This window comes from Raphanus sativus, chromosome 5, assembly GCF_000801105.2.
Source record: "Raphanus sativus cultivar WK10039 chromosome 5, ASM80110v3, whole genome shotgun sequence".
Taxonomy (NCBI): domain Eukaryota; kingdom Viridiplantae; phylum Streptophyta; class Magnoliopsida; order Brassicales; family Brassicaceae; genus Raphanus; species Raphanus sativus.
The window spans coordinates 9,158,536-9,185,135 of record NC_079515.1 but is presented as its reverse complement, the minus strand read 5'-3'; the positions used below and the strand labels follow the sequence as shown (position 1 = coordinate 9,185,135).

At 31.5% G+C, this 26,600-nt stretch overlaps 3 protein-coding genes across 4 annotated transcripts; 2 read left to right on the top strand and 1 right to left on the bottom strand.

The window, feature by feature from the left end:
- The first annotated feature begins 4,133 nt into the window (after positions 1–4,133).
- Positions 4,134–6,215, top strand: LOC108857280 (zinc finger protein WIP4). The gene is made up of 2 exons (XM_018631237.2): positions 4,134–4,763; positions 5,781–6,215. Exons 1-2 carry the CDS (start codon positions 4,134–4,136, stop codon positions 6,213–6,215), a joined length of 1,065 nt encoding a protein of 354 aa, XP_018486739.2.
- An 8,813-nt stretch (positions 6,216–15,028) lies between these two features.
- Positions 15,029–18,076, top strand: LOC108861806 (zinc transporter ZTP29). The gene is made up of 12 exons (XM_018635764.2): positions 15,029–15,407; positions 15,709–15,767; positions 16,016–16,108; positions 16,186–16,275; positions 16,370–16,451; positions 16,799–16,854; positions 16,941–16,997; positions 17,236–17,276; positions 17,367–17,434; positions 17,528–17,584; positions 17,682–17,799; positions 17,884–18,076. The coding sequence occupies exons 1-12, from the start codon at positions 15,344–15,346 to the stop codon at positions 17,924–17,926; spliced, it is 828 nt and encodes a 275-aa protein (XP_018491266.1). The 5' UTR covers positions 15,029–15,343; the 3' UTR covers positions 17,927–18,076.
- A 709-nt stretch (positions 18,077–18,785) lies between these two features.
- LOC108861800 (serine/threonine-protein kinase Nek6) lies at positions 18,786–21,519 on the bottom strand. Of its 2 annotated transcripts, none has more exons than XM_018635757.2 (14): positions 21,392–21,519; positions 21,053–21,242; positions 20,897–20,963; positions 20,727–20,792; positions 20,608–20,651; positions 20,485–20,530; positions 20,314–20,394; positions 20,195–20,237; positions 20,061–20,110; positions 19,908–19,989; positions 19,771–19,820; positions 19,622–19,695; positions 19,489–19,540; positions 18,786–19,412 (listed from the first exon to the last, which is right to left on the bottom strand). In XM_018635757.2, exons 2-14 carry the CDS (start codon positions 21,169–21,171, stop codon positions 18,882–18,884), a joined length of 1,305 nt encoding a protein of 434 aa, XP_018491259.2. In that variant the 5' UTR covers positions 21,172–21,242; positions 21,392–21,519; the 3' UTR covers positions 18,786–18,881. The 2 variants fall into 2 exon arrangements, with proteins under 2 accessions (XP_018491259.2, XP_018491258.2); XM_018635756.2 differs by having other exon boundaries at positions 21,053–21,235; positions 21,337–21,461.
- Positions 21,520–26,600: the final 5,081 nt, after the last annotated feature.

Below are 26,600 nucleotides of genomic sequence, written 5' to 3'. Positions count from 1 at the left end.
TATATTCTTGTAAAAGTAAAATGTACAAATTTTTGTTTAGTTGATTAGGTTAAATGGTCAAATATATTAAATCATAGTGTTGTTAAATATATTTAATTAATCTAACTAAAAATACTTCCGTTTTTTGATTTGGTTCCGTTTAAAACCATTAAACCATCAAAAAATTTCAGTGTGCTATACCACCCTTGTTTTGAATAAGTTTCCTGTTTTTTCCATGATCCATCCTTAAAATATCATCTACATGGGATATACGGTACTATTGCGTCTACTGGTACTCTAGTTTGATTGATTGCCTGTGTAAATAAAAATTGTGCCTCGGCCTAAAATAATGATTCTGATTTTGCCAATTTGAGTTCTAGCATCAATATCCAAATTACTAAAAACTTTGTTGTATCTTCATTTCCATATGTACCATAAGATTCATGCAAATTGATGATTTTTCATATCCGAACAAATCGTCCAAAATGAATGATCCATATTTGCAAAGAGTGATGAAGTGGAAAAAATGTTAGGATTTGATGAAATTTGTGAAAGTGCCCAAACCTAAATCGCCGATGGACATTCAAAAACACATGAGCTATGGATTTCTCAAGAGCTCTAGAGCTCCACATCATGCACAAATTGTATTCCTCTTGGTCATAAATTTTTCTTGACCAGTATACATCCTGAAACCAGTTACCAAAAAAAAATGTTTCATCTTAGGTGGACAACATACTTTTCAGAAGAAAATCTTCATTAGAGAGACGGAAATACGATATTCTGGTAGTGTTTTTTTTTATCCGGGTACACTCGTTCTACTTAATATCTAGATTTAACCGTGTATCTCCCATTATTTCATTATTTGATTAAATTTGGATATCAAATAGATTCAGTTGAGATTTGACCGATCGTTTCAAAATTTGTGGGTTTATTTAATTATAACTGTAACAGGTAAACATAATTAAGATTGACCAAAATTAGTAATAATTTTTGGATATTTAAATGTAGCTTTACAAAAGAAAAGCTAATTAAGTTGTATGCTTTTCTTATATTCTTTGTTTGTCACTAATTTTTTTAAAAAAAAATCTTGTACAATGATACAATTTTGTAAAAGGATACAATTTTGTACAATCATATAATTCAGTTTTATTCAAGTTTATATATGGAATTTCATACAAGTTAACAAGGTATAATTAAAATTTTAGTAAACATATTATACAATTAAGAGGACACCAGTAGACTTTTGGTTGAAAACTCATAAAACACATCATGGTCAATCCCAAAGCGACTAGTTTAGAAGAACATACAGACTTTGCTCAAAGAAAGAAGAACATACAGACATGCACTTTACATGATAACATAAAATAATAGCATTAGAAAGGAAATTGACATGAGGTGCATATATAGATAAAAATGTCGGATAAGAGACAACAAAGGATGCATAAAAGACAAGATAGGTTGAAACTTGAAAGTATGAACTTATGCAATTGCAAAAAGGTCCAAATACAAGAATACGCACACACTCGTGCTTGCTCGGGAACATCCCCTTCTTCGTTTATAATCTAGTACTATTAACTACTAGTAAATATCAAATTAACATGTACTCTTAATTAATATACTTGTGGCACCAATCTTTCCGAGTTCACACATTGTGACCACTGTGGTTTCTGTTCAAAGTTCAAACCCACTAATGTTGACCCTCGTAGATCTTACAATGTAATTAATCAATATAGCACAAAAAGAACAAAAGTTTCAGAAAAATGATCTAACTCTTATAAAAAAGTAATGTATTGGTAAGAGAACTATGTTTCTCTTAAAAGTATACCAATCTTCTGGTCAAAATCCACCGTCTAAGTGTCTAAAACATAAACTATTCACAGTGGACTTGGAAAAATATTAAGCATCCCATTTTAAAATTTATTATTTCCGATTTATCCGTTTGTATGTATACATAAAATAAATATGTTATCCCTATCGAGAATAATCAATTATATCTAAATGCCAATGTAGATCCACGAATTAGTCGGTTAAATTTTGATCCGTCGATACACCAATATACCAAAAGAGGAAAACATAAACTAATAAGGTTAACTCTATCGGTACGGTAAAACATCAAAATAGTAAGTGATGTGATGTTTCTTCTCTCCAACCAAATGGTAAATAGAACTTCATTTTAGTGTGATTTTAGTTTTTGCTATAATGTTATTATACTATATTTAGTGAAACATTGTAATAACGGCAAAAGTTTAAAAAATAATTATTTTGTAATTGGATTAAAAAAATTTAAAATGTCATAATTATTATTTTTTAAATTTAAAAACATTAAAGTTTAGTGTAAACATTTGAAATATAAATAATTTTATAGTTACAGCTTTAATATTAATTTAAATATTTTAGTCATAAAAATAATTAATATTTTTCAAAATTATTAAAACTAAGAAAATCTTGATTAGTAATATAATAATGAAACAAAAATTAATATAATATTTGATGTCGTGGTTGGAGATTTTTTAAAAAATTAGTGTCAAAATTATATTAAAATAGTGTTGTTTTAACACTATAATGAGATGCCTAAAGATACTGAAATGGAAAATTGCAACGTAATGAAAATCGATCATTTATAGTCTCGACCTAATAGAGCTATGCCCACTATATTGACGCAATTTTGTTACATAGACAATACTTGTAAGTTTTGCTCAAAAAAATCCTTGTGAGTATTAAATATATATATATATATATTTAAAAAAAAAAATTGGTAACACTAAATAGTAAATACTGTTATGTATAAAAAGTATTAACCATACATATTTTTATATGGGATAACGGCATAGTATACTACTTTATAGAGTCTATATGCCTCAACAGTTAGGTGATCTAATGAATCTAGTGGTTGTAGTAGTTGGTTTTCTTATTACTCGGTGTATAACATCTGAAAACGCTAGGGAAAGTTGCTGCAAATTTTTATCTGATTACTAGTTGAAGTTATGTCAATGAGTTATAAATAAATATTTGGAGTTCCCAAGTAATATGTTTCTGAAGCCGAGCCGACATGGAGATGAGACCACCGACGCAAGTGCTGTCTTAGATCACGACCGTCTCATTTTCCAACGCGATCAATCTCCCCACGAAACCAAAAAATGTTTATCAACTCTTGATTCGATGCTTTCTCTCTTACATACATTTTGTAATTCACTGTTAGACATTGAAGGGGACAAACTTTTATCTTTGATTCCCGATCTTGTCCATTTTATTTGATCCTTTCCATACTCTGTCTATCTAATAGACTTTCATTTGCCGAGGGACTCATGCTTTTTGCTCAAACTAATTATCAAACCAAAACATTAACTATATATGAACTATACTATTTGATAAAAAAAAGAACTATACAATATTATAGAACCTAAAACATCTTCTGAATTAATTTAAATCGATCGGTGATCTTAATCAAAAGACTAAAACACTATGTGCTATGTACTGTATGTTAGCGATAAATCAGTTACCATTTGTGAAAAACTCATTTTCATCTAATAAATACATCTGTACGAGATCATTATTCACATTAAGATTAATTCGTGGATCTACATTGGCATTTAGATATAATTGATTATTACCAAAATGTTTAAGGCCCTTCACTGATAGTTCTTTTGAATCGAATGCATGTAAATGAATCCCCTCCCTTACATCAACATCCGAAAATAAAGTCTTGAGATACATTTTTATCAGAAAGTCCCTTGATACACCAATAGAACTACAGTACATACGTACAGCATACACTAGGGTTTTAACCCGACCTTAGGTATCCACTATTTTGTGACAAGAAATTTTTAATAATACTTAATTGCTTAAGCTTACATCTATGGTTGTTTCATTAAGATTTAATAATTGACTTTAATATAACAAATACATGCGTGCACTTTAGAGTCCCAAGATAGTTGATACGTCTCCTTTTTGATTCTTCAAACTTTCTCTTTGTTTCTTTTCTTCCTACCATTTTCTCCGTACCCCTTTTCTATTAAATTACATTTGCTACCGCTTTGTCACATTGCACACATGATGTATACACCCATATATTATATTAATATGTACATGCATATATAGCATTCTATGCCCTCTTAACTCAAACACCTCAAATTTCTTATTCTCTCTGTCTTCTAATGTCTGATCCAGCTTGTATCTTCAACAATGACTGCTATGACTATAGCTTCAACTATTCCACTTCTCTCTCACACATCTACAACTCTAATGGCAGCTTCTATTACCCTCGCAATACCACAGTCATAGACCCTAATTCTAATTTACCTGAGTCTCCTCCACTTAGAGAAGCTCTTCCTCTCCTTAGCTTAAGCCCCATCCATAAGCAGCAAGAAGATAATGTTCCTCAGCATGAATACTATTTCATGGAGACGACCGAAAACTCTTCTAATTCAAACTTTCTTGTTCATGATCTTGATCAATGCCAAGAAAGTACTCATCATCATGATGTGACCGTGGATCTTCATCTAGGGTTGTCAAACCCCGGTGGCGACGCTATTGGTTACGGGGGTGGTGGGAGCAGCAGCAGCGATGTCATCCTTGATTCTACCGAGCAAGAGCATCATCATGAGCATCATCAAGATCGTCATCAATATCATGGAGTAGAAGTTGCTTCTGATCATCATGATGGTGTACAAAGGGGCAGTCATAATCACTATTGGATCCCTACTCCTTCTCAGATTCTCATGGGTCCAACACAGTTCTCCTGTCCTCTCTGCTACAAGACCTTCAACAGATACAACAACATGCAGGTAATGATAAATTCATCCAATAAACCTAACTCTAGGTTCCGACTTTCCCTAAAATGAATTTCAAGATTTGACTTTTGTTCTTTAAAATGGATCTATATATGTTTACTCTCCTTATTTTTCGTTTGAGTAATAATTTCCATAATTTTCTCAAATCTTCATCATGATAAAATCTCTAGCACACACTATGACATTTTCATAATAATTGCTATTCCTACTAGTATAGAATCGAGAATAATTTTTCATTTGATGGTACGAGTCACTGCTGTACGATCTGTTGATTGATGGCTCTGAAAAGATCAACTAAAATCAATTCATGGTTTTAAAATCAAGAAGATCTTCTTTAACCAAAAGTCGTTCTAGACTGACTCCTAACCCTAAAATATGATAAGTCTTCCTTTTCCATTTATGGCCTCTCTTGATTTTTCCGCAGTTCTACTACAAACACTCATTACCCTAAAAGGAAAAAAAGAAAAAGAAAAAGAAAAGAGGAAGATAAATGTCTTGCAGACTTTTCTAATACCTATTATATATCTTTATATTACATTATTTTTTTAGAACTACATTGCATATATTCTTTTTTGTAGAAGAATATATTTATTCTGTGACATTTTATTCTTATTAACCCTACGCAATCATGCGGGGTTAGATCTCAAACTCATATTCACCATTGTGCAAGTACTCAAAGAGAATATATATGATCTAAAAGTACATGAACTAATTAATGTGTTTATCCTAACACTACATAATTGGTACAATATTAATTGTGTCTAGAATTACACGACTTAACTGATGAATATCTTAAATGATATGAAGTTTGTGCAAGAATTATTACACAATATCTAGCTATTCCACTGTCTGGTCAGTATTGCACTACATTGTGACAGTTGCATGTCGAGATAAGTTTTGGAGTTTAATCTTAAATATTTTATTCGACCATAAAACCAAAGAAATATTTAAGCTATGCCCATAACATGAAGTATTTAATGTTTACACATTTTAAATTTTTATCTGAATTAGATGCACATGTGGGGACATGGCTCAGAATACAGAAAAGGACCGGAGTCACTAAGAGGGACACAACCAACGGGGATGCTGAAGCTGCCTTGCTACTGCTGCGCACCGGGCTGCAAGAACAACATTGAGCACCCGAGGGCAAGGCCGCTCAAGGACTTCCGTACGCTTCAGACACACTACAAGCGGAAGCACGGTGCGAGGCCCTTTGCTTGTCGTAGATGTGGAAAGGCTTTTGCAGTCAAAGGAGACTGGAGGACGCACGAGAAGAACTGTGGGAGGCTTTGGTATTGTTCATGTGGCTCGGATTTCAAGCACAAGAGGTCGCTTAAGGACCACGTCAAGGCCTTTGGTAATGGTCATGTCCCTTGTTTTGGCACTGATTGCTTCGGCGATCATGAGGATGAGGAGGCTGCTTCTGATGTCGAACAGCAAGAATGATCGTAATTTTTTTTTGGACTATTATTTATCGGAAGAGCAGAAGCCTTAATTTACTGTTCTAAGGTCTTCTTTAAAGTTTGTTAGACCGTCTTTTTCATTTAACTAATCTAAGGTGCATTTTCTTATCTATTATGAGTTATACTCCTACACGTAGATGTACAACTCTAGTATAATTCAAAACTCCAGAATTATGAAAAGAAAATTTGGTGATTTTTTGTCTTTTTAAATAGGTATTTGCAGAATTATCAGATTTACCAAAACTTCCGAAAAATCAATTTTAATTAGTTATATATATAACTCATGAAACTACCATGTTGTTAAGAAAAACTCATGAAACTACCTTAAAAATTCATTGGAATAATTTACATGTCCATCAGATTTTTTTTTTCTTTTTATTCTCGAAATGTAATCACAACATACACTTGTATTCGTTTTTGCAGATTTGGATGACTCGTGCATCTGAAAGATCAAAGACAGGCTATTATACACTTACTTAATGATTACATCTATCTTATTAAAACAGGAACATTACAACTTTTTAGATGGATTTTTAAAGATGGATCTCATATATTTAAATTAAATATCTCCTACGTACCATAGTCTAACTTTGCATTGATGTATTTCCTTAAATACAGTTCTTCTTTTTGTCTATATTCCATATATGATTTTTACATTTATTACATGTCGATTTAGATAAGATATATACTAAGAATACTAAAAATATTAATTGTACTATAATTATCCTATACAATTCATTTTAAATTGATCAGTATACTTTCATTGGCCATATTAATTTTATTAGTACTAATAATATTAGGTAGATAAGTCATAGACATATACATAAAAATATGACTATTCTTATAACTACGTTGGGCCTAATCTACTTTCTAAAACAAATAACACATAACTTCATATATTGTATAGAAAATAGTAATATTGTATAGTATTATACTTATACAATAATACTAAAAACAAACCAAACTGAAGTATAATATATATCAAAAATACTTTGAACCATTACACACAAAATATATTAGACTTTAGAGATAAAATTCACTTTGAAATTACGTAATAATTATTTTAAAAAATTAAATTTCGTAATGTACAAAAAACATAAGTTTTATATAAAATTTTGTGTTACAATAAAAAAACACAACTCGCGCTTGCAAAGTGTTATTTTTACATACGAAAGACAGTTTTGATATTGTTCTTTAAACACAAAATTGAATTATACAAACTCGATACTACATAAAACTAAACAATATAGAATATATTTTAAAAATAAAACCCGTGCGGATGTGCATATGTTTATATAATATATAAATATATTATGTTACACATATTTTCGTACAAATAATACCCCAATGTAAGTTTTGTATGATAAATATTGAAAATACAAAATATATAGCACTATATATTTTAAATAATATAAAAATTTTTACTTTACGTTATCATAAATTTTAAAGATCAGATTTAGTAATTAAACACATTGCTTATTTAAACACATTAGTACACATTGTTATTTATCAAAATTTTATATTAATATACATTGCGATCATATATAACATTTAGTAAAAACAAAGATAAAAAGAATATTGACTCCGCTCGGTCGAGGGGTCATGATCTAGTATATATTTACAAACCAATGGAAAACTAATATGAATCCAAAGTACTTGACCTGCAGAATCTTAGCCACTCTCATTTTTCTCTTAATCTTACTGTATCTCCCTATGTTTAGAATTTAGATTTCCTTATGGTAACTTTAATTTGTAATAATTTAACAAAAATAATTCACGGAAATAATAAAAATTATTATTTTTCAAGAGTATCAATTTGATATAAAGAATTCTAAATTTACAACAAATTACATCGTAAAAGTTTAATTTACGCCAATAACTCAATATATTTCATAATGTATTAAGTTAAAAAATCAGAATGTATTAACTTTTACCTTTTACCAGTCAAATATTTTATTTAAAGAGCCATGCATCCAGATAAGCTAAGCAAATGGGATCAGAGTTTTTGATCCTTATCACAAACTTTATAAAGTTTTCGCTAATTCCAGAGAGTGAATTTGTGAGATTATTATATTGAGAAAAATATTAAGCAAATGATCATATGACGTGATGTGACAATTTGACATAAGAACCGACCATTTTCTTCTTTTTCGTGCGTGAGCGTTTGTCAAATACATCGCAGAAATATAATATATTATATTTATTAGACATGCAATATATAACATAATACACCAACATATTACGTTTTAATGTGATTTGTTCATCTTGTTCAATTAAATGTAAATGATAAGAAGTATCAAGAGAAGGAGGATATATGATTGGTAGAGAGAGGGAGGGAGGGAGGAGAAGAGGATAATGAGACAATTATACTATTGCGATAAATAAAATAGTATATTATAAGTATTAATATAAAATCTTGTTTTGAGTATATGTTAAACCATATGTGTTATTTTATTTTAATATGAATTAGATATAGTATAGTATAATATTTTGTTCGACTTTTTTTAATCTGTTTAAAAAGTTTTAAGTTATAACATATGTAAAAGAATCTGTATACTTTTATCAGCATAATTATTTGGTTGAATTGTATATGATACCAAAGACACATCAAATAAAATTGGTAGGGAAAGAAGAAAAAAAAACAAAGGAAACAAAAAGAGGAAAAATTCATGTGTGATCAAAGGGTTGCAGTTGATCAGAGATAGTTAATGGAATACTAGATTCTAATTCGCCCTTAAAAGAACGGATATATTTTTTTGTTTTGCATTTTTTTTAAATTAAATTTTATACATATTTTTTAATTATATTTCTTTTTTATTTGTATAATATTTTTTTCTTAAATGATTAATAAGATGTTTTAAACTATATTAAAATAGTTAGACCACACCTACATCATTATTTTTGTTTTGATAGTATTGACTAGATTTTGGTCCGCTCTTGAAAGGTGAATATTTTTTTCAAAAATTAGATTTTATAATAAAACCACCAAACGTGCAAAAGGCATGGAACAATTGTTTTTAAAAGAAAAATTTGGCTGAAACTGTGTAAAAGTTGGTTTTATAAAATCGTGGATATTTAGTTAGAATATATTAAATAGATAGAATTATGTAAAAATAGTTTTTTAAAGTTGGTGGCATGGAATTTAATATTTCACTTAAGGGTAGAGATCCCCTATACATTAAAAGAGAAGTCACTTTAGTGATTTCTGCTTATGTCTGGTGGCACTCATACAAGCCACTATCGAATTAATTCTCTTAATTCTATTGGTTCTTTTTCTAATTTCTTTTTGATTTATTTTAAAATCGGCAGAGAAGAATAAACCTAGAACCACTTAATCTAGGCTTCCAAATATTCTCATTCTAGAGTTAACCTATCTATACTATTAAAGCAGGATCCTATTGATTTTTTTACTAAACTTACCCTTCTGTTATAAGGAAGTTGCAGGTTTCATTAAGGGTATTTCTGTTATTTTGTATCATTTTCAAGTAATGGGTCTTTTAGTTATAAGCCCAAACTTTTTCTGTTCCTTTAATTTCACGGTTTTGGGCTATTTGGGTCGATTTTAATATTTATCTAAGTTCACATTTTTCATTTGGGCCAAGTTCTAATATTGATATTAACAAATATTTACACATAATAATAATTATTTTTTCTCAATATAATTAAAACTTTCTGAAAATATTTTAATATTCATAATGAAAGACTTAAATTATTAAAAGAATATAATATTAATTTATTCACAAGTTAAATCTGTTAAAAATTATATCCTTCAAAATTCAGTACATAAAAGTGAAAATTGATTGAAAAATTTTAAAATACCACTTCAAAATTTTGAAAAAAATCAAGTTCAATTTTAAACATAAATACCCATTTATAAAATAAAATAAAACAATACAATAAAAATAAATGAAAATATTTCATTTCACAAACTTATTCAAAATTTATAAAAATAAAAATAAAAAATAAACCCGCGCTTTTAAAGCGCGGGTCAAATCCTAGTAACCTATTAAATCTAGGCTTCCAAAAATTTCATTCCTAAGTACGTATAATATATATTATACTCTTTAGAACATTATTATAAATTATATATACTAACTCTTTAAAACACTAGTATATATATATATATATATATATATATATATATATATATTGGTTTTCAACCTGCGAATAATTAGTATAAAATATAATTTGGTTTTCATCCTGCGAATGAGAGTGGTAAGAAATAGAGTTAAAAATTAGTGTCTTATCCTTTATATAATTATTGATAGAAAAACACACATACATATTATACTAAAATAGGTTTAAAATTAGTAATTATTTCTTATCCTTTATATAAAATATTTAAATACAATATCGCAGATCGCCAACAGAAAATATATTTTTAAAAAATACTACATAAAGGCTATTTAAGAATTGAAGGATTAAAAAATTATTGTGTATATGTATAATTGTGAAATTCGCATAAATATTATATAAGTGTATTAAAGAAAAATATATTAAATATTTACCCACCAAAAAAAGAAGGATTAAATATTTACCGATCAAAAATCCGTATTCAATTTAAGATTATTTAAAAATTTCTAAAAATTAAGAAAGTAGAAACAACATTTAATATAAACAAAGAGGAGACAATATAATGTTTCATTATTGAGAATATACATTTCTTGCGCAGGTAAACGTATCTAATTTATTTTATTATTAAATTTATCAAATTTGTTAATTCCTTTTAGTGACTTACCTTATTTTAATTATACATACATTGCATCCATTGTTACTTTCTTTAATATATTTGAATATATTTTTAAATCTATTAAATTTAATAATTCGTATTAAATGTCTTACCTTATTTAAAAAATATGATTATTGCGCAAGTTATTGATATGACAATACAAATTTAGAAATTTATCAAATTTGTTAATTCCTTTTAACGACTTACCTTATTTTAATTATACATACCTTGCACAAGTTGTTACTTTCTTTAATCTATTTGAATATATTTTAAATCTATTACATTTAATAATTCGTATTAAATGGTTTACCTTATTTTAAAAAAGTTCAATCAAACGCAAGTTATTGACAATACAAGTTTAGACTTTTTATGTTTATAATGATGATTTTGATATAACAATACAAAATTGTATTGATTTAATAAAGAGTAAATAAAATAATTAATAGATTATAATTATTTATTTATAAAACATGATGTCTAATTTAATATTCTAGATTTTTTAATACTGGTATTTAACAAGTCATTTAGTCTTTGTATTTTGTAATCATTTCTCTGTTTAATTTATTTAATTCTCCCAAGATATTTCAAAAATAATATTACCTTATAAGTATAAGGTTTATTGAGAATTTATTAGAGAATATTCTAATTCTTAGCTTATCATGCAAGCAAAATCATTGAGAAACGTTCACCAATTTACTATAAATAAGAATTCACAATAGAAGAAACGAAATCATTGAACTTTGTATTCTGAATTTTTTATGTTAATAATGTTCTGAATTTTTTTTCTTCTTTTTATTTTAGAACATTAAGCTTTTAAATTTCATGAGAGCTGATTTTTCTTTGGTTTATGCAGATACCCTATTATGACGATTTCTCCACTGGAGCTATATATGATTTGATGGTACACCTCTTTGATATATCATTTTGATAACATCTTTGTTCCTCAGTCTGGTAAATTTTTTTTCTCAATTTGATAACATCTCTCAGCTATATCATTTCGATACCATCTTTTTGTGCTGCGAATACTTTTCTTTTTTTTATTAGTAGATTTATATTACTGTTTAGAATTATAAGCTTATATATACACATATTTTTTTTATTTGCTGATTGTAATTTTGTTTTATATTTTTCCTTGAGGATTTGAGGGAAGTGTTCATATTTCAGACCTCTAAGAGTTCACAATTCCGATCCTGCAAAAGATGTGCGATTAGAATGATATTTTCTCTACTGTACGACAAAATTTGAAATATTCTAAATTTTTTTATTATATATAATTCTAAACAAAATTTTCTCTTTAGGAAGTATTTTTAATATACATTTAGTTGACAAATTTAAAAATATAATTTTCGTTAAAATATATGTCTATTAAGTAAATTTCTTGTTCTTCTTTGATGTCATTTATTAGGAACTATATACATGTGATATTGCATTAAATGTGTTTGGTGATTTGAGATTTAGAAAAGCCCAAAACTATTATCCTCATTATTATTATTATATATATTATATATATATATATATATATGGATATTAAAAAGGGAATTACCTTGATGTTTCTAATTAGTTAATTCGCGTGAAATAACTTCTTTTATTTATGATTACCTGCGCAAGTTGATTGATAAATCAATGATAGTTTAAAGGTAATTACCTTAATGTTTTTAGTTTATTAATAACCTAACTTATTTTGAACACAAATTACTTGTGCAAGTAATCATATTTATCACATCGTGTTAATGCAATTTACCTTAATGTTTCTAATTTGTTAATTCGTTTTTAAAAACTTACCTTATTTTGAATATGATTTAATTGCACAAGTTTATATCATATTTATTGTAAATCATTTAATTACAATATAACTTTAATATTTTTCTTTGAACTGTTTCATTATTTATTATGAAAATATCCCCTAAATAACACAAGAAAAAAGGAAGGTAGAGTATATATAAATAAGACATCTGAGGGATGTCAATACTAACTTATTAGTTTATTTTATTCGATAAAAAAATTTAAAATTTATAAATTCTTACATTTGTTTGTTTTTTTCTATTAACAGATAAATAACACAGACGAAAGAGCAATTGCAGTTGACTACAAACCATTTTCAGTCTGTTTCAATAGCGATATGCAAATTTAATAGTAAGGTAAGTCTCAATAAAATTTTGAAATCTATTAAATTATTTTGTATTTTACAATTGCTAACAAAATTTGACAATTTTTGCAGGTTTCTATGGGATTTTTTCAATTCATAATTGTTCTTCTTATTTTATATTACTTATGGATTATATTTAAATTTTTATCACATTTTGTTTTCAGGTTTCTATGGGATTGTGATACCTATGAGATTTTTATCACATTTTTAATACATCACTATTTCCTGTATATTTTTCTTACATTTGTTTTTTTATTAGTTAACTTTTATTAAAAACATACTAATGATGTTGATTTTTTTTACTTTAGTTAACATTCATTTGTTTTATTCTTATATATTTTTTGTGACTTTTTTAGTTTTTGTTTCAGTTTTATATTGAATTTAGTTCACATAGTTTATGTGTACATAATTTATGTTTTAAAACATAATTTTTCTTTTAAAAAATTAAGCGACAAAGACCCTAACTAAACCGATCCAGAAAAAAAACCAAACCGAATATAAACTAAATTGGACATAAACCACACCGAACCAGACTAAATATGGTTTACTTCAGTTGAAAAAAATATTAAAATCGAACTAAACAAACCAACTGAACCGAAAAAGTAACGAATTCTACCCCTACTGCATCTTGGAGATTTGCGCAAATCATGTCTTAGCATTGAAACTCTCACTTGTTTCACATTCTCCTACATTTGAACTCAATCGATATTATACAATATTTTTATACCCGCACAGGGTGCGGATTGGTCACCTAATAAATAGTAAGACTGACTATGTTTTAATAAACTAGATTATACAGAATACACAAAATACTCTAAACTTAGGCTTCGATTGGTACAGCTGATGAAGAAGCAGTAGCAGTATGCTATAGAAGCAGTATGCTGCAGAAGCTGTATGCTCTCATTAAAACTTTTAATAAGATGATTGGTAGAGCAGTAGAAGTATACAATTTTAAGTTTTTATAAAAGTTATTATATAATATTTTTTATTTTAAAATAATATTTATTAAATTATAATATATATATATTTAATTATAATATATATATATATATTAACATATTAATATTAATAATATATTTGTTATTAAAATAATGAATCTTAATTAATAACATAAATTAAAATTTAAATGTGAAATATTATTATTTAAAAAATAAATGTAAAATTTATTTAAAATATAAATTCTTTTTTGGATATAAAATAATTTTGAATATTATTAAATAAAATATAAATTATTTTTGGATATAAAATAATTTGAATATTATTAAATAAATAAATAAATTATCATTATATATAAAAGAGAATATAATTAATTTATTTTATTTAGTAATTTCAAAATTGTATTTATATAAAAAATAAATTTTACAATTAAAATATCTATTTTTAAATAATATTTTGCATTTAAAATATAATATAATTTATAATTATATTTTATTTTAAATGCTAAATATTATTTTTAAAAAAATATTTATACTGTAAATTTATTTTAGAAATCAAAATTTCATTTTCTGCATATCAAAATAATTTTATGATATTATTAAATCAAATAAATGAACTAATTATATATTTTCCTTAAATTTATAAATTGTAAATGCAAATGCTCTTCCAAAACTTCATATGAGAGCATTTGCAAGAGAGCATTTGGAGAGCATTATCATTTAGTAAATGCTTTTCTAAATGTTTTTATAATAAATGTTGATTGGATAATGTAGAGCATAATGCTAATGTTCATGTTCTACCAATCAAGAACTTAGTTTTAATATTGTTATGTGTATAAACTTAGTTTGTCTTTGCTATGTATACGTACGTGTTCCCTTTGAGAAACTAATATTAGTTTCCCTTATTTTACCAAAAAAAAAAAAAAAAAAATTGGTTTACCCGGTTATAGATAAAGCTCCGGTTCCAGTTTATATCTAGCCGAGATAAATCGGGGCCAACATAAACCAGGGGAACAGGCAAAGGAGAAAGAAGATGAAGAGGAAAGGTTAGGTAGAAAACGCGAAGCACGCAAGGGGGTCTGACATAATAATAATATGCTCTCACTCACTTAGGCTAAGAATCTATCCATCTGCCTACGGATTAGGGTTTCCATCGATTTCAATCTCTTCCTTGGGCTTCAGAGATTCTCATCGTCTCCGTCTTTATATATAACACACACTACACATTCTTCGTCTTTGTGTTTGTTTCTTATCTTGTGAGGGGCTGCGATAAGAAGGTCTTCCCGTTCAGATAAAAATCGATGGATTCGCAGATGCTCGTGGCGCTTGGTCTATCCCTTGTGGGTGGATTAAGTACTTCTTTAGGTGAGCTGCTCCTTGTTCAATTTAGGAATCAAGATTCATTTTCCTTTTTTTCAATTGTTTAGATGATGATGAACGATGATTCTGGTGATTGTATTTGTCAAAGCGAAGCTACTTGTGTAGGATCATCTTCTTTCTTGTTGTTGTGCTGCTTATTTCAGAATGTTCAATATATTTGCCTATTTATGAAGCTTTGATATCTTGTTGTTTCTGTTTACTTAGATAGCATAGCACGAGAGAGGCTCTGAGTTTGACTTTTTTTTTTCCTTCCTTCTAATTGGTGTGTTCATGTTACATTTCGTAGGTGCGCTTTTCGTAGTTCTTAGCGAGACTCCCAATATGAAGATGCTTGGACTTCTTCAGGTCATGACTCGACTCTACATCTAATCTCTCATCTTAATTATCATACAATAAGCCTTCATTATATATATATATATATATAAAGCCATTTGATGTTCATTTATTTTCTCACGATTGCTGGTCTTCAAGTTTCATAGGGTGCTAGTGACTAGAAGTTGTGTTCACCTACCAACCTTCTTTTCTGTCACTTTGACATAATTTTGATTGATATTGTTGGTTATTTATCTCATGATAGTAACTTCTTTCTTCAGGGTTTTGCGGCAGGTCTCATGTTGAGCATATCCTTCCTTGATTTGGCTCATAATGCTATCAACTCTATTGGCTTCTTAAAAGGCAATCTCTGGGTTAGTACTTCTGTGGGAGGGGGTTTGTTATACCTTTTCTTCACACTGAAAGTAATAATAGTTTTCTAGTGATGCAGTTTTTCGGTGGTGTGATATTCTTTGCGTGTATTGCCAAATTCATACCCGAACCAACACTTGCTCCTTCTACTGATGTGAAAAGAAGAAAGGCAAGAATACTAGTGTTCTCCCAAGGCTTTCTGTCCAAAATGATGTCCCCATATTGTATCATTAATGAAAGCTTTGCTTATTTGTTTATAACAGAAAAATGGAGACGAGGGAGGTAAGGATATGGCGAAGAAGCATCGCCGCCAAGTCTTATACAGTGGAATTGTTACAGCTATTGGTATACCAACTTCCACTTCCATTTCCTTAGTTTGTTAAAAGTTTTTTGTCATTGGGTGGGTGCTATTTAGTTTAGTCTGTAGTTTGTTGGCTAGATGTATCGACTATGCTCCTCTAAACCCATTGCATCATTGTGGACTTGCAAAGTTTTGAACTCTTCATATTTAGCAAACTAGTCAGAATACTACTGCACAATAATGTGAAAGACATAACGATCTGTGTTTTTCTTTTACAATTCGGACGTATCATGTTCCTTGGACTGCTATAATTTTTTTTTATTTTAATGTTTGTTATATAGCTTAATTGTTTATCTGAACTGTTTATATCTTTTTTCACTTGAAACTATAGGAATAAGCTTGCACAATTTTCCAGAAGGGATGGCTGTATTTCTCGGATCAATTAAGGTAAGGATCATGATGAACAAACAAAAATTCAGAGAGCATGCCAGCGTATTAATACCATTCTTTGCTTATTGGATTCTGCTTCACAGGGCATGCGAGTTGGTGTTAATCTGGCTTTGGCAATCGCTTTACATAACATTCCCGAGGTACAGATTCCCTAACCATAAGACATTTTTGAAGGATGTCATATATACCAAACTTACATAGCTCATCTTATTAAGAGAAACCTAGAAAGAATATCATGTCTTATTCGTGTTTGCTGTGTTTCCTGTTTGACTGTCTGTTTTGCATTATAAAGTAATCTCAAGAACGACCTAACAACTAGATTTGTTCATTTCTCTGATTTGCTATGCTTCTTTTGCTGCTGCGGTGTGATATTTTCAGGGTGTTGCGGTTGCACTTCCTATATATTTTGCAACAGAGAGGTAAGAACATGGTTGCATATAGATTCACATTTGTACCGTATATACTCCGGGTTTCTATTCATCCCAGACCGGATATTATGCATGTAACAGCAAATGGCAGGCATTCAAATTGGCAACACTCTCTGGATTAGCTGAGCCTCTAGGTGTTATTATCGTGGGTAAGTTTTCATTGGTTTCTATGTTTACGCATGCTTCTTTTTCGAGAGTTTCAAGAGAGTATAATAATTTGATACATCTTCCTTGCAATACAGCTTATCTATTCCCGAGCAGCTTGAGTCCAGAAATCCTTGAAGGATTGTTGGGAGCAGGTAAGTAGGAATCTGCAGTAAAATCAATACTTTATATAAATACCATTGGGACTTAAAACGGATCAATACAAAATCTGCTGTTTGCTGTATGATGCAGTTGGTGGAATCATGGCATTCCTAACTTTGCACGAAATGCTCCCTTTGGCATTTGATTATGCTGGACAGAAACAAGCTGTAAAAGCTGTGTTTGTCGGCATGGCTTGTATGTCTGCAAGGTAAAAACTCGAAAGCCAAAGCACTTGCTTGCGTCCTTAGTTTATAATTTTTGATGATTTGTTTTGTCTCTGTTGTTGCTGCAGTCTTTACTTTCTGGAGCTGAGTTTGCCTGAGTCAATGACCTAGTAAGTAATGTCATGTGTGCAATAATTCCTCCTGAAAGACATGAATCAGTCTCTGGAGTATAGTCTCTTTGTATCTGTGAAATCAATAGGATCTGTAAACAATTGAGTATTCGTTTTTAGTTCAAAGGAATAATCTCTTTTTAACATCTTATTTAAGAATAATCTTTACCAACCTCTGGCAAAATGTTACTGTAAATCCATGTGATCATCTGTGGGCAAAAGATGTTTTTGCAAAAATAGAAGTTTTATTAGTCGAAAACTTATTTGAAACAATCCAAGAACAATTATAGCTCTAGTTTATTTTAATCATTTATCCATTCCTAAATTTAGCAACAAAAAAATAGAGAATCATGTCTTGCTAATTAATGGCAGATCTTGAAGATCTCTTTTTATCCTTCCACATTTTGTTATGTTATAAATACCTTCGCCACATACACGCCATTACCTAAAATAAAAACACAAAACAAATATCCAAAGAATACAAAAAAATAATGGAAATGAAGACCTTCAACTTCTTTGTAGCCCTCTTTGTCTCGGCTGTGTTAATGAGCTCAGCCACCTCGGCTACCATGGAGTCTCCAGCACCAGCACCAGGTACTTCCTCCGCTACCATGGCTTTTCCGGTGGTTGGTTCCATCGTTGCTGCATCACTCTCCGCCTTCTTGGCTATTCTCTTGCAGTAAAGATATATGTTGTGGAGGGGCTTCTAAGAGATATAGGACAAAACTAATTTTTTGTTTTGTTCTGATGTTTTAGAATCTATGTAAATTAATTTTGTCAAGTAATCCATTTTGATGTACTGTATAAGAATATCATTGACACTAATATTTGTCCGAGTATGATAATAATAACAATTATCCTTAATCAAATACCTTCTTCATTGCTTACGATCAAGGAATGTCTTTAATACACACAATGGTTGGTTACATGAAAAAAGTTGTGGTTAGTGTTTGTTTTCAAGGGTTGGTTTCATCATCGTTTTGTTTTTTCTTAACATTCAAGAGACTTTTCGTAAGCCAAATCGCTGTCTCTCTTGATGAAACTGTTTCGTCTCCAAAAGGCTTCAAGACTCCTTCAAGCTCATCAAACTTCTCTTGCCTAAGTAATCCTGCACAAAGCTCCAACAGAGATTCCAATGCTTCTGCTCTCTCCTCGCTCCTCGGAGTCTTCTTCTGATATTCGCGTAGTAGCGTTAGTGTGCTAATCAATGACATCTCCTGCGTCTTTTCTGGCCTCTCTTTGTCTTTTGAACTAGAACGTGTATTCTTGCTCCTCTTCTCTGCTTCTTCTTTTAGTGTTTGATTATGTTTCATCGGTGTTTTCGTGGACTTCGCAGTGCCTGTCCTTGAGGGAAGGCGGGTCTCGCCTGTTCTGTTTTCGTTGGTGTTGTGTTCTGATTTGGATACAACCGGTTTAAAAACGGGAGACAGGTTTTGGCATTGTGCAAGATATGGCTGTAAGTGAGGATGTCTTAACAGTTCTGCAGCCTGTAACAAACATTTTACAGTTAAAAAGAAAAGCCTCGAAAAGAAGAAACTAATAAGAAGTTCATAATTAACTTACAGTTGGTCTATGTTCAGGGTTCTTGCGCAACATACTTTTAATCAGTCTCTTTCTGCAGAAACACATAACATTTTAGACTCAAAAGCTTGTCTACTACTGTAAACTAAAGTAAAAATGTTGTATGTATACTTACAATGAAGAGGAATACATGACAGGGAGGGGAGAAAGTGAAGAGCGGTTAATCTTGTTGATGAGTCCAGCCATGTCCTGTTTCCAAGAAACAGAAATATTCAAAGAAATTTCAGATTTAACACAAGACGAAAAATGAGAATGTGTTCTTACAGGAGCCTTGAAGGCAGGTTGATGTGCAGCTACTTCAAACATACAGCAACCTGTAAAACCAAAATCTTTATGAGAAACCAAGAAAAAAAAACAAGAAGTTGTAAGGATTGTGCAAAAGTTAAAGAAGAGAAATAAACCTAAAGACCAAATATCAGATTTGTAGCCGTAAGGTATATCTGCAAGAAGTTCAGGGCACATGTAGTTTGGTGTTCCCACAATCTACAAAAAAAAACAAGAAAATGATTTAGAAAACATTCTGACGAAAAGCTATAAGGAAATGTGAGCATTACTGAGCAAGCGAGATCATCTTTGCCTAGAAGTTTTGCAAGACCAAAGTCACCTGTGAAAAAAACAACTACTTAGTATCTAAAACAGCTTCTGAAGAAGTAGCAAATAGAAGATTTTCTGCATCTGATATCTTTACCTAATCGAATCTCGTTGTCTTTGGTGAGGAATATGTTTGAGCACTGGAAAAATTTGAGTAGGAGTGTTAATGGATGTACTGTTCCATTGTAGCAAAAGAAGCATAGAAGTTGAAATTACCTTGAGGTCACGGTGAAGAACTCGATTTTTATGGAGGTAATCTATTGCTAACAGTAGCTGAACCATCCATCTGCAGAGTTTCTACATCGAAGAAGATATAATTCTAAGTTAGTATTCCAATATCAGTTCATTACTTGTCTATACCAGATAGATTCCTTAATGACTGCTCACTTCTTCAGATGCAAATGTTCCTCTAGCTCTCTTTATCATTTGAGTCCTGCATTTATCAAAAGAATCAGTGAAAAAAAAAACAATAAAAAAACATAAGATTGGAATGTGAAATGATTGCCTTACATGTCTCCACCTTCACAATAACTAGTTACAATGCATACACAATCCTGTATAACCAGTAAAACGTTAGAACTAACTGTGAAACTTATTGATTGTGAGCTTTGAACAAAGACTATTATCACCTTTTCAACCCATGAATCTTTGTACTCCACAATATAAGGACTCTTAAGCTTTGATATCAAACTCATCTGAAGTTCATCAAGAGTCCAAAAAAACACATTTTCATTTTCAAGAAATTATCGTTGAATATGATCAAGATACCAGTCAATAAGCTTGCTAATGTAATTTTAACCTCTTGGATGGCAGCAAGCTTGCATCTCTCTGTTTGTTTAGCCAAACGAATCTTCTTCACTACATACCTACAAAAAAACAATCCATAGATCTCAAACCAGATCACAAGAAACAAATATAGACAAACTATAAACTCAAAGTCTAGATCTTAACTCACCTTCGTCTCTCAGACTTGTGAATCACAAGAAAAGCAGAACCGAAAGCTCCTCTTCCGATCTGTTCCACTACTTCATAATCATCCATCTTTGAAGCTGTTTCACTCATCTTGTTTGCCATCTGGGAGCTTCCTCTCACGGTATTAAAAGGATCAAACTCACAAGATTTTACTGTTCAATGGAGCCTGTAAGCTTCAGAGGATTCATATAAAAGACATGAGCATTAAATTCTTTGAGAATCAAGAATTAAAGAATGTGGCAAGAAGATAAAAAAAAAAGATGGGACCCTTTAACCGAATCTTGATTTTGAAATATCGTGAAGAAGGATGTTTCGTAATTACTTTGTTTCTTTCTCTTTTTTGAACAAGATGGAGAGGGAAGATTTGAAGGTGAAGCAAAGAAAGGTCAGAGAAAGTGAGGGAAAATTATTTAAATGAGTATATAATAAAATCAATTTGCTTGAGATTTCAGACTGTTGTTGGCGACATGTTTGGTGTTATTATCACATGTAGTCCTTTTTATTTATTATTGTTGTTGATATGTCTCTTTCACACTTTTACACTTTTAGACAGGAAAACATTCTCTGTGTTTACATTTGGTTTATCATCCCTTGGTTAGTTAAGAATTTATATTAAAAACAACAATTATGAGTGTTATTTATTTGACCCAAATGTGAATTTCATGACTTTTGTTTTGTTGCACATTTGTTTTACCAACCAAAGAAAATCTATACAGTCTCTTAAGATCTCCTATTCGGTGTTTTGGTTGGACCATATCTTTACTCATTTGGTTAAAAGTTAGAACAACCCAATAATAAATAGTATCTAGACATTCACATATTGACATGACTCATTTATTTTCCTTTCTATAATAATAATATTATATAATGTGAATAAATATTTTGATATATAAAGGTTTAGAAGAGACCTGCATCTCCTGATAAAAAAAAACCTCTCTCTAGATTTTCTCTCTGACTTCTCTCTAAGTCGCATCCGCCGTAAGCAGTTGTCACCGGACGACGGGTGGGCTACCACAGCCACCATCGGTCCGGTCTCCTTGTTTTTCTTCTTGTTCTCTCTTTTGTGCTTAGTCTAGATTATCCTATCGCTTTTTTCTTTTGTTTTTTTTTCTTTGTCTCCGGCATCGCACTTCCCTTCGGTGGACGGCTGGCTAAAGTCTCCGCCGTTGTACCTATCCGATTAGGGTGAACGGTCGGTTCTTGGTTTCCGCGTCGAATGGCCTTTGCGTTTTGGCGGCGGCTCTGGTGAAAGATCTATGCTTTTCCTTTTATGTCTCGGTGGTGGTTCCTGGCTTCGCCTTCGGTTGAGAGCCCGGCGGTCTTATGGGTCTACCCAATGAAAGAAGCGACGCTGTTGTTTTTAGTTTGCGAATGGTGTCTATGTCTGGCCTGGAGGAGAGCTCGGTACGATTCCGGTGAAGCGCTCCGTGGAAGAATAGGCGACGAGAAAGGGTTTCGTGCGCTCCATAAACGGTGAGATTCGGCGAAACGGTGGTTTGCTTCGGCTTCTCCGGCAAGCACCGACGTCCTGAACTTTGATGTGATGTTTCGGATCTCGAGGAGCGGAATGGAAGACGCGTCAAGCGCGTGAGAGTATATCGCAACAATCTGGTTTGGCGAGAGTGGTTGGGACGCGTGGCATCGTGTTGGGCTTGAGGCCCGATCTGGTTGTAATTTCTTTGCTTGCCTTTTAAATGGACCTCGTTGTGTAATTCGGTTTGTTTGGGCTCAGTCCCTTAATATATTTCATTAGATGGAAAAAAAGAAGAGACCTGCATTGTTCAACAACATCAAAGACCATTGGCATTAGTACATGGTTTTCTCTTCAGTAACACAACATAGAAAATTTAACACCAGAACATTGCAGGAATAGAATCTAAACTGTTTGAGTGTTTTGATACTTTGATAGGTGTTCTGGTGTTTAGGAGGGTTTTATTTAGCTTTTATCAAGCTTCTATGTTTTCACAACTTGATAGCTATGGCTTCCTGTGTAGCGACATTGTAACTGAAGAATCAATTGATTTTATCTGCATGATGTGATCCGCAGAAGAGATTAACATACAAAATTTGTATGCATCTGCTTGGTCCTTCTGTCCTCTTACCTTATTCAAGTGATATCTTGTAAGTTCGAGATATAGCGAGAAGAGACGGCACAAAATAATTCCAAGAACAGTTATCTCTTTATTAAGAATCACTGAAACAATCTATTACAAAGACTTGTCAAATCCGAATTACTCAACGCCACACACGACTTGACACGGATCAATTCTTAATCTACCCTTATGAGGAACCAACCCCTGTTGATCACCTCTACAAATCACTCACTGTTTGAAACCCCAAAGCTGTTGCTATGTTTCTGTGAGAATTACAACGTCAAAAGCTCTAACTCTAATTCTAGGAAAAAGCCACAATATATATTAAATAATATTTTTCTATTATCTAATATAATATTTCATATATTTTAGCATCACCAAATCTTCCAATTTGTGATCTAATCACGCTCCTTTAATGCATATTTCGTCAACCAAGTATATAGAAATATTCCATATCATCACATCTTGATGTTTCCTTTTTATTCTTCGAAGCGTGTGTCACACACCATCCTGTGTGTGTAACACAAGTACACGAACCAAAACTCCACCACTGCAACAGCTTCTCAAGCTCCAAGTTCTTGAGCTTACATTCTCCCCCTTTTTCACTGAGTTTTACAACTCAAGCCTAAGAACAATATGCATCATACATACCACCAAAGTACTAACTTAAACTCCCCCTGAATTAAGTATCATCTCCCCCTGCTTGAGTGAAAAATTCTTTGAACAACTTCATGATACTTGTGGGACCATCAAAAACTCTCAGTACCTTCTAGGCCATCGAACTGGTTCTTCAAACTCAGTATATTGATCACCCATTTGATTGTATGACACACTAGTATGCTCGTGTGACACACCTTTCGTAAACTTAGGATACAGATCCTTTTTAGCTATCCAAACATGTCCATATCTTCTAGGTTCCACATAACAAAAATTCATCCTCCAAGCTCGCTCAGTCTGGTTTCTCCTAGAATAACAGAAAGCAACAGTATGTCCGGTCTTACCACAAAAGAGACAACCATTCATTCGCTTAGCAACAACTTTTATGTCTTGTATCTTTGGAACCACAGACTTTGCTTGAGTTTCATCCTTTTGTTCAGCTGAAACAACTGGGATTGAGCGTTTTACAAACTTGATTCCTTCATTCTTGTCAACCTCTTGTGAAGTCGTCCCTTTATAACCCAAACCCCAACTGATTTTTGGAGACTGCCCAATTGACAAGATATGATCCAGACTTGCTGATCCAGTGTTCAACATTCTCACTTTCTTGTAGTTCTCAGCAAGTTGTCTTTCCAGAAGCTGACTCTTCTCAACTTCTTGATTCAACAGCTGTTTCATCTGATGAAACTTTATTTCAGACTCTTGTTGAACTTGATTCTGCTCTGCAATAACTCTCTTAAGAGACTGAAGCTCGTCTTCATTATCATCCTCTCTCACCCTACACTTTGATTCACCCTTCGCATCAGTCCGTTCCATCTCTAGGGTGTTGACTTGATCTTTTAAAACAGCTTTATCCTTGATGAGCTGTAGGTTTTCGTGACTGAGTTCTGCAAATTTACCAAAGAGAACCTTATACTCGGCTAGAAGATCTGCATCTAAATCACTTTCTGTATCACTGTGTGACACATCTGAATTAGTGTGTGACACAACTAACAAACGAATTTCATCCTTAGTGATGTCTTTTTCAGACCCTATAACTCCATGAAGAGACACGAAATTGAGAGCATCTTCTTTTCTCTCTGGCACTTTATCACTGCAACTTCTCTTCATCTTCATCTTCTTGGTTTTCACACAATCTGATTTTATGTGCCCATAACCATTACATCCATTACACTTGATTTCTTTTCTCTTGAATGATGGACAATCTGTTTTGACATGCCCAATACCATGACAATTAAAACACACCACTACCTGCATTTATGTCTTTCTTCTTCTCTTGGCAGTCTGTCACTGGACATCTTATTCAAAAGATTCATGGTTTCTTCAAGTTTATGAATCACCAAGTGAATAGATTCTTCAAGCTTCTTAGCTTTCTGGATGTCTTCATCAACTGTAATTCGTGAGTCTTGAGCAGGTTTTGAACACTTAGATTCCAATTCCATCTCCTCAGCCTTTAATATCCCTACTACCTCAGCATACTTCAGTTCATCAGTGTTCATCGTCAATGTTATCGCTGCTTTATGTGCTGCAAACTTAGTAGGCAAACATCGCAAAAACTTCTTCACCAATTTTGCATCTTCATATTTTTTACCTAAAACTTGTGCTTCATTAGCTGAGTTTCGCACTAAATCTCCTATCTTCTCATCATCCCTCATCCTTATGTCTTCATACTGTGATGCAAGCAAGTCCAATCTTATCCTCCTAACATTCGCAGTACCCTCGAAAGCATTTTGTAGTATATCCCAAGCTTCCTTAGCTGATTCACATCCCTGTATAAGCTCAAATTGCTTTTCATCTACAGAACTGAAGATTGTATCCAGTGCTCTTGCATTAAACCTTGAAAGCTTTTTCTCTGTTGCTGTCCATTTTGTCTTCAGTTTAGGTATCTTCAAACCATCTTCTTGCATCACAAACGGTTCTTCCCATCCAGTTTGAACAACTGTCCAGATATCTTCATCAGCCCCACGTAAGTTTGCTCTCATTCTCACTTTCCAATATCCATAATTCACATCATTCAGCAGCAACATATTTTGTGCCAAAATCGCCATATTCTCTTCTCAGGATCTCACCTTGGTTCGAAGAACTCTCTTTCGTTTAGGTGTCCTGCTCTGATACCAATTGTAAGTTCGAGATATAGCGAGAACAGACGGCACAAAATAATTTCAAGAACAGTTATCTCTTTATTAAGAATCACTGAAACAATCTTTTACAAAGACTTGTCAAATCCGAATTACTCAACGCCACACACGACTTGACACAAATCAATTCTTAATCTACTCTTATGAGGAACCAACCCCTGTTGATCACCTCTACAAATCACTCACTGTCTGAAACTCCAAAGTTGCTGCTATGTTTCTGTGAGAATTACAACGTCAAAAACTCTAACCCTAATTCTAGGAAAAAACCACAATATATATTAAATAATATTTTTCTATTATCTAATATAATATTTCATATATTTTAGCATCACAAAATCTTCCAATTTGTGATCTAATCACGCTCTTTTAATGCATATTTCGTCAACCAAGTATATAGAAATATTCTATATCATCACATCTTGATGTTTCCTTTTTATTCTTCGAAGCGTGTGTCACACACCATCATGTGTGTGTAACACAAGTACACGAACCAAAACTTCACTACTGCAACAGCTTCTCAAGGTCCAAGTTCTTGAACTTACATATCTCTCTGGCAGAGGCATTAGACGACGGCTGTGTTGAGCCAGCCTTTGACTCCAAAGTTAATGATTTTCACATCCATTAATGCAACCGCATTTTGTGA

Coding starts and splice junctions, on each gene's coding strand:
- LOC108857280 (XM_018631237.2), top strand. CDS start 4,134: ATGTCTGATCCAGCTTGTATCTTCAACAATGACTGCTATGACTATAGC. Junction 4,764..5,780: donor ACAGATACAACAACATGCAG/GTAATGATAAAT, acceptor TATCTGAATTAG/ATGCACATGTGGGGACATGG.
- LOC108861806 (XM_018635764.2), top strand. CDS start 15,344: ATGGATTCGCAGATGCTCGTGGCGCTTGGTCTATCCCTTGTGGGTGGA. Junction 15,768..16,015: donor AGATGCTTGGACTTCTTCAG/GTCATGACTCGA, acceptor TTCTTTCTTCAG/GGTTTTGCGGCAGGTCTCAT. Junction 17,800..17,883: donor ATGGCTTGTATGTCTGCAAG/GTAAAAACTCGA, acceptor TTGTTGCTGCAG/TCTTTACTTTCTGGAGCTGA.
- LOC108861800 (XM_018635757.2), bottom strand. CDS start 21,171: ATGGCAAACAAGATGAGTGAAACAGCTTCAAAGATGGATGATTATGAA. Junction 20,111..20,194: donor AGACAACGAGATTCGATTAG/GTAAAGATATCA, acceptor TTTTTTTCACAG/GTGACTTTGGTCTTGCAAAA. Junction 19,821..19,907: donor ATCTGATATTTGGTCTTTAG/GTTTATTTCTCT, acceptor TTGGTTTTACAG/GTTGCTGTATGTTTGAAGTA.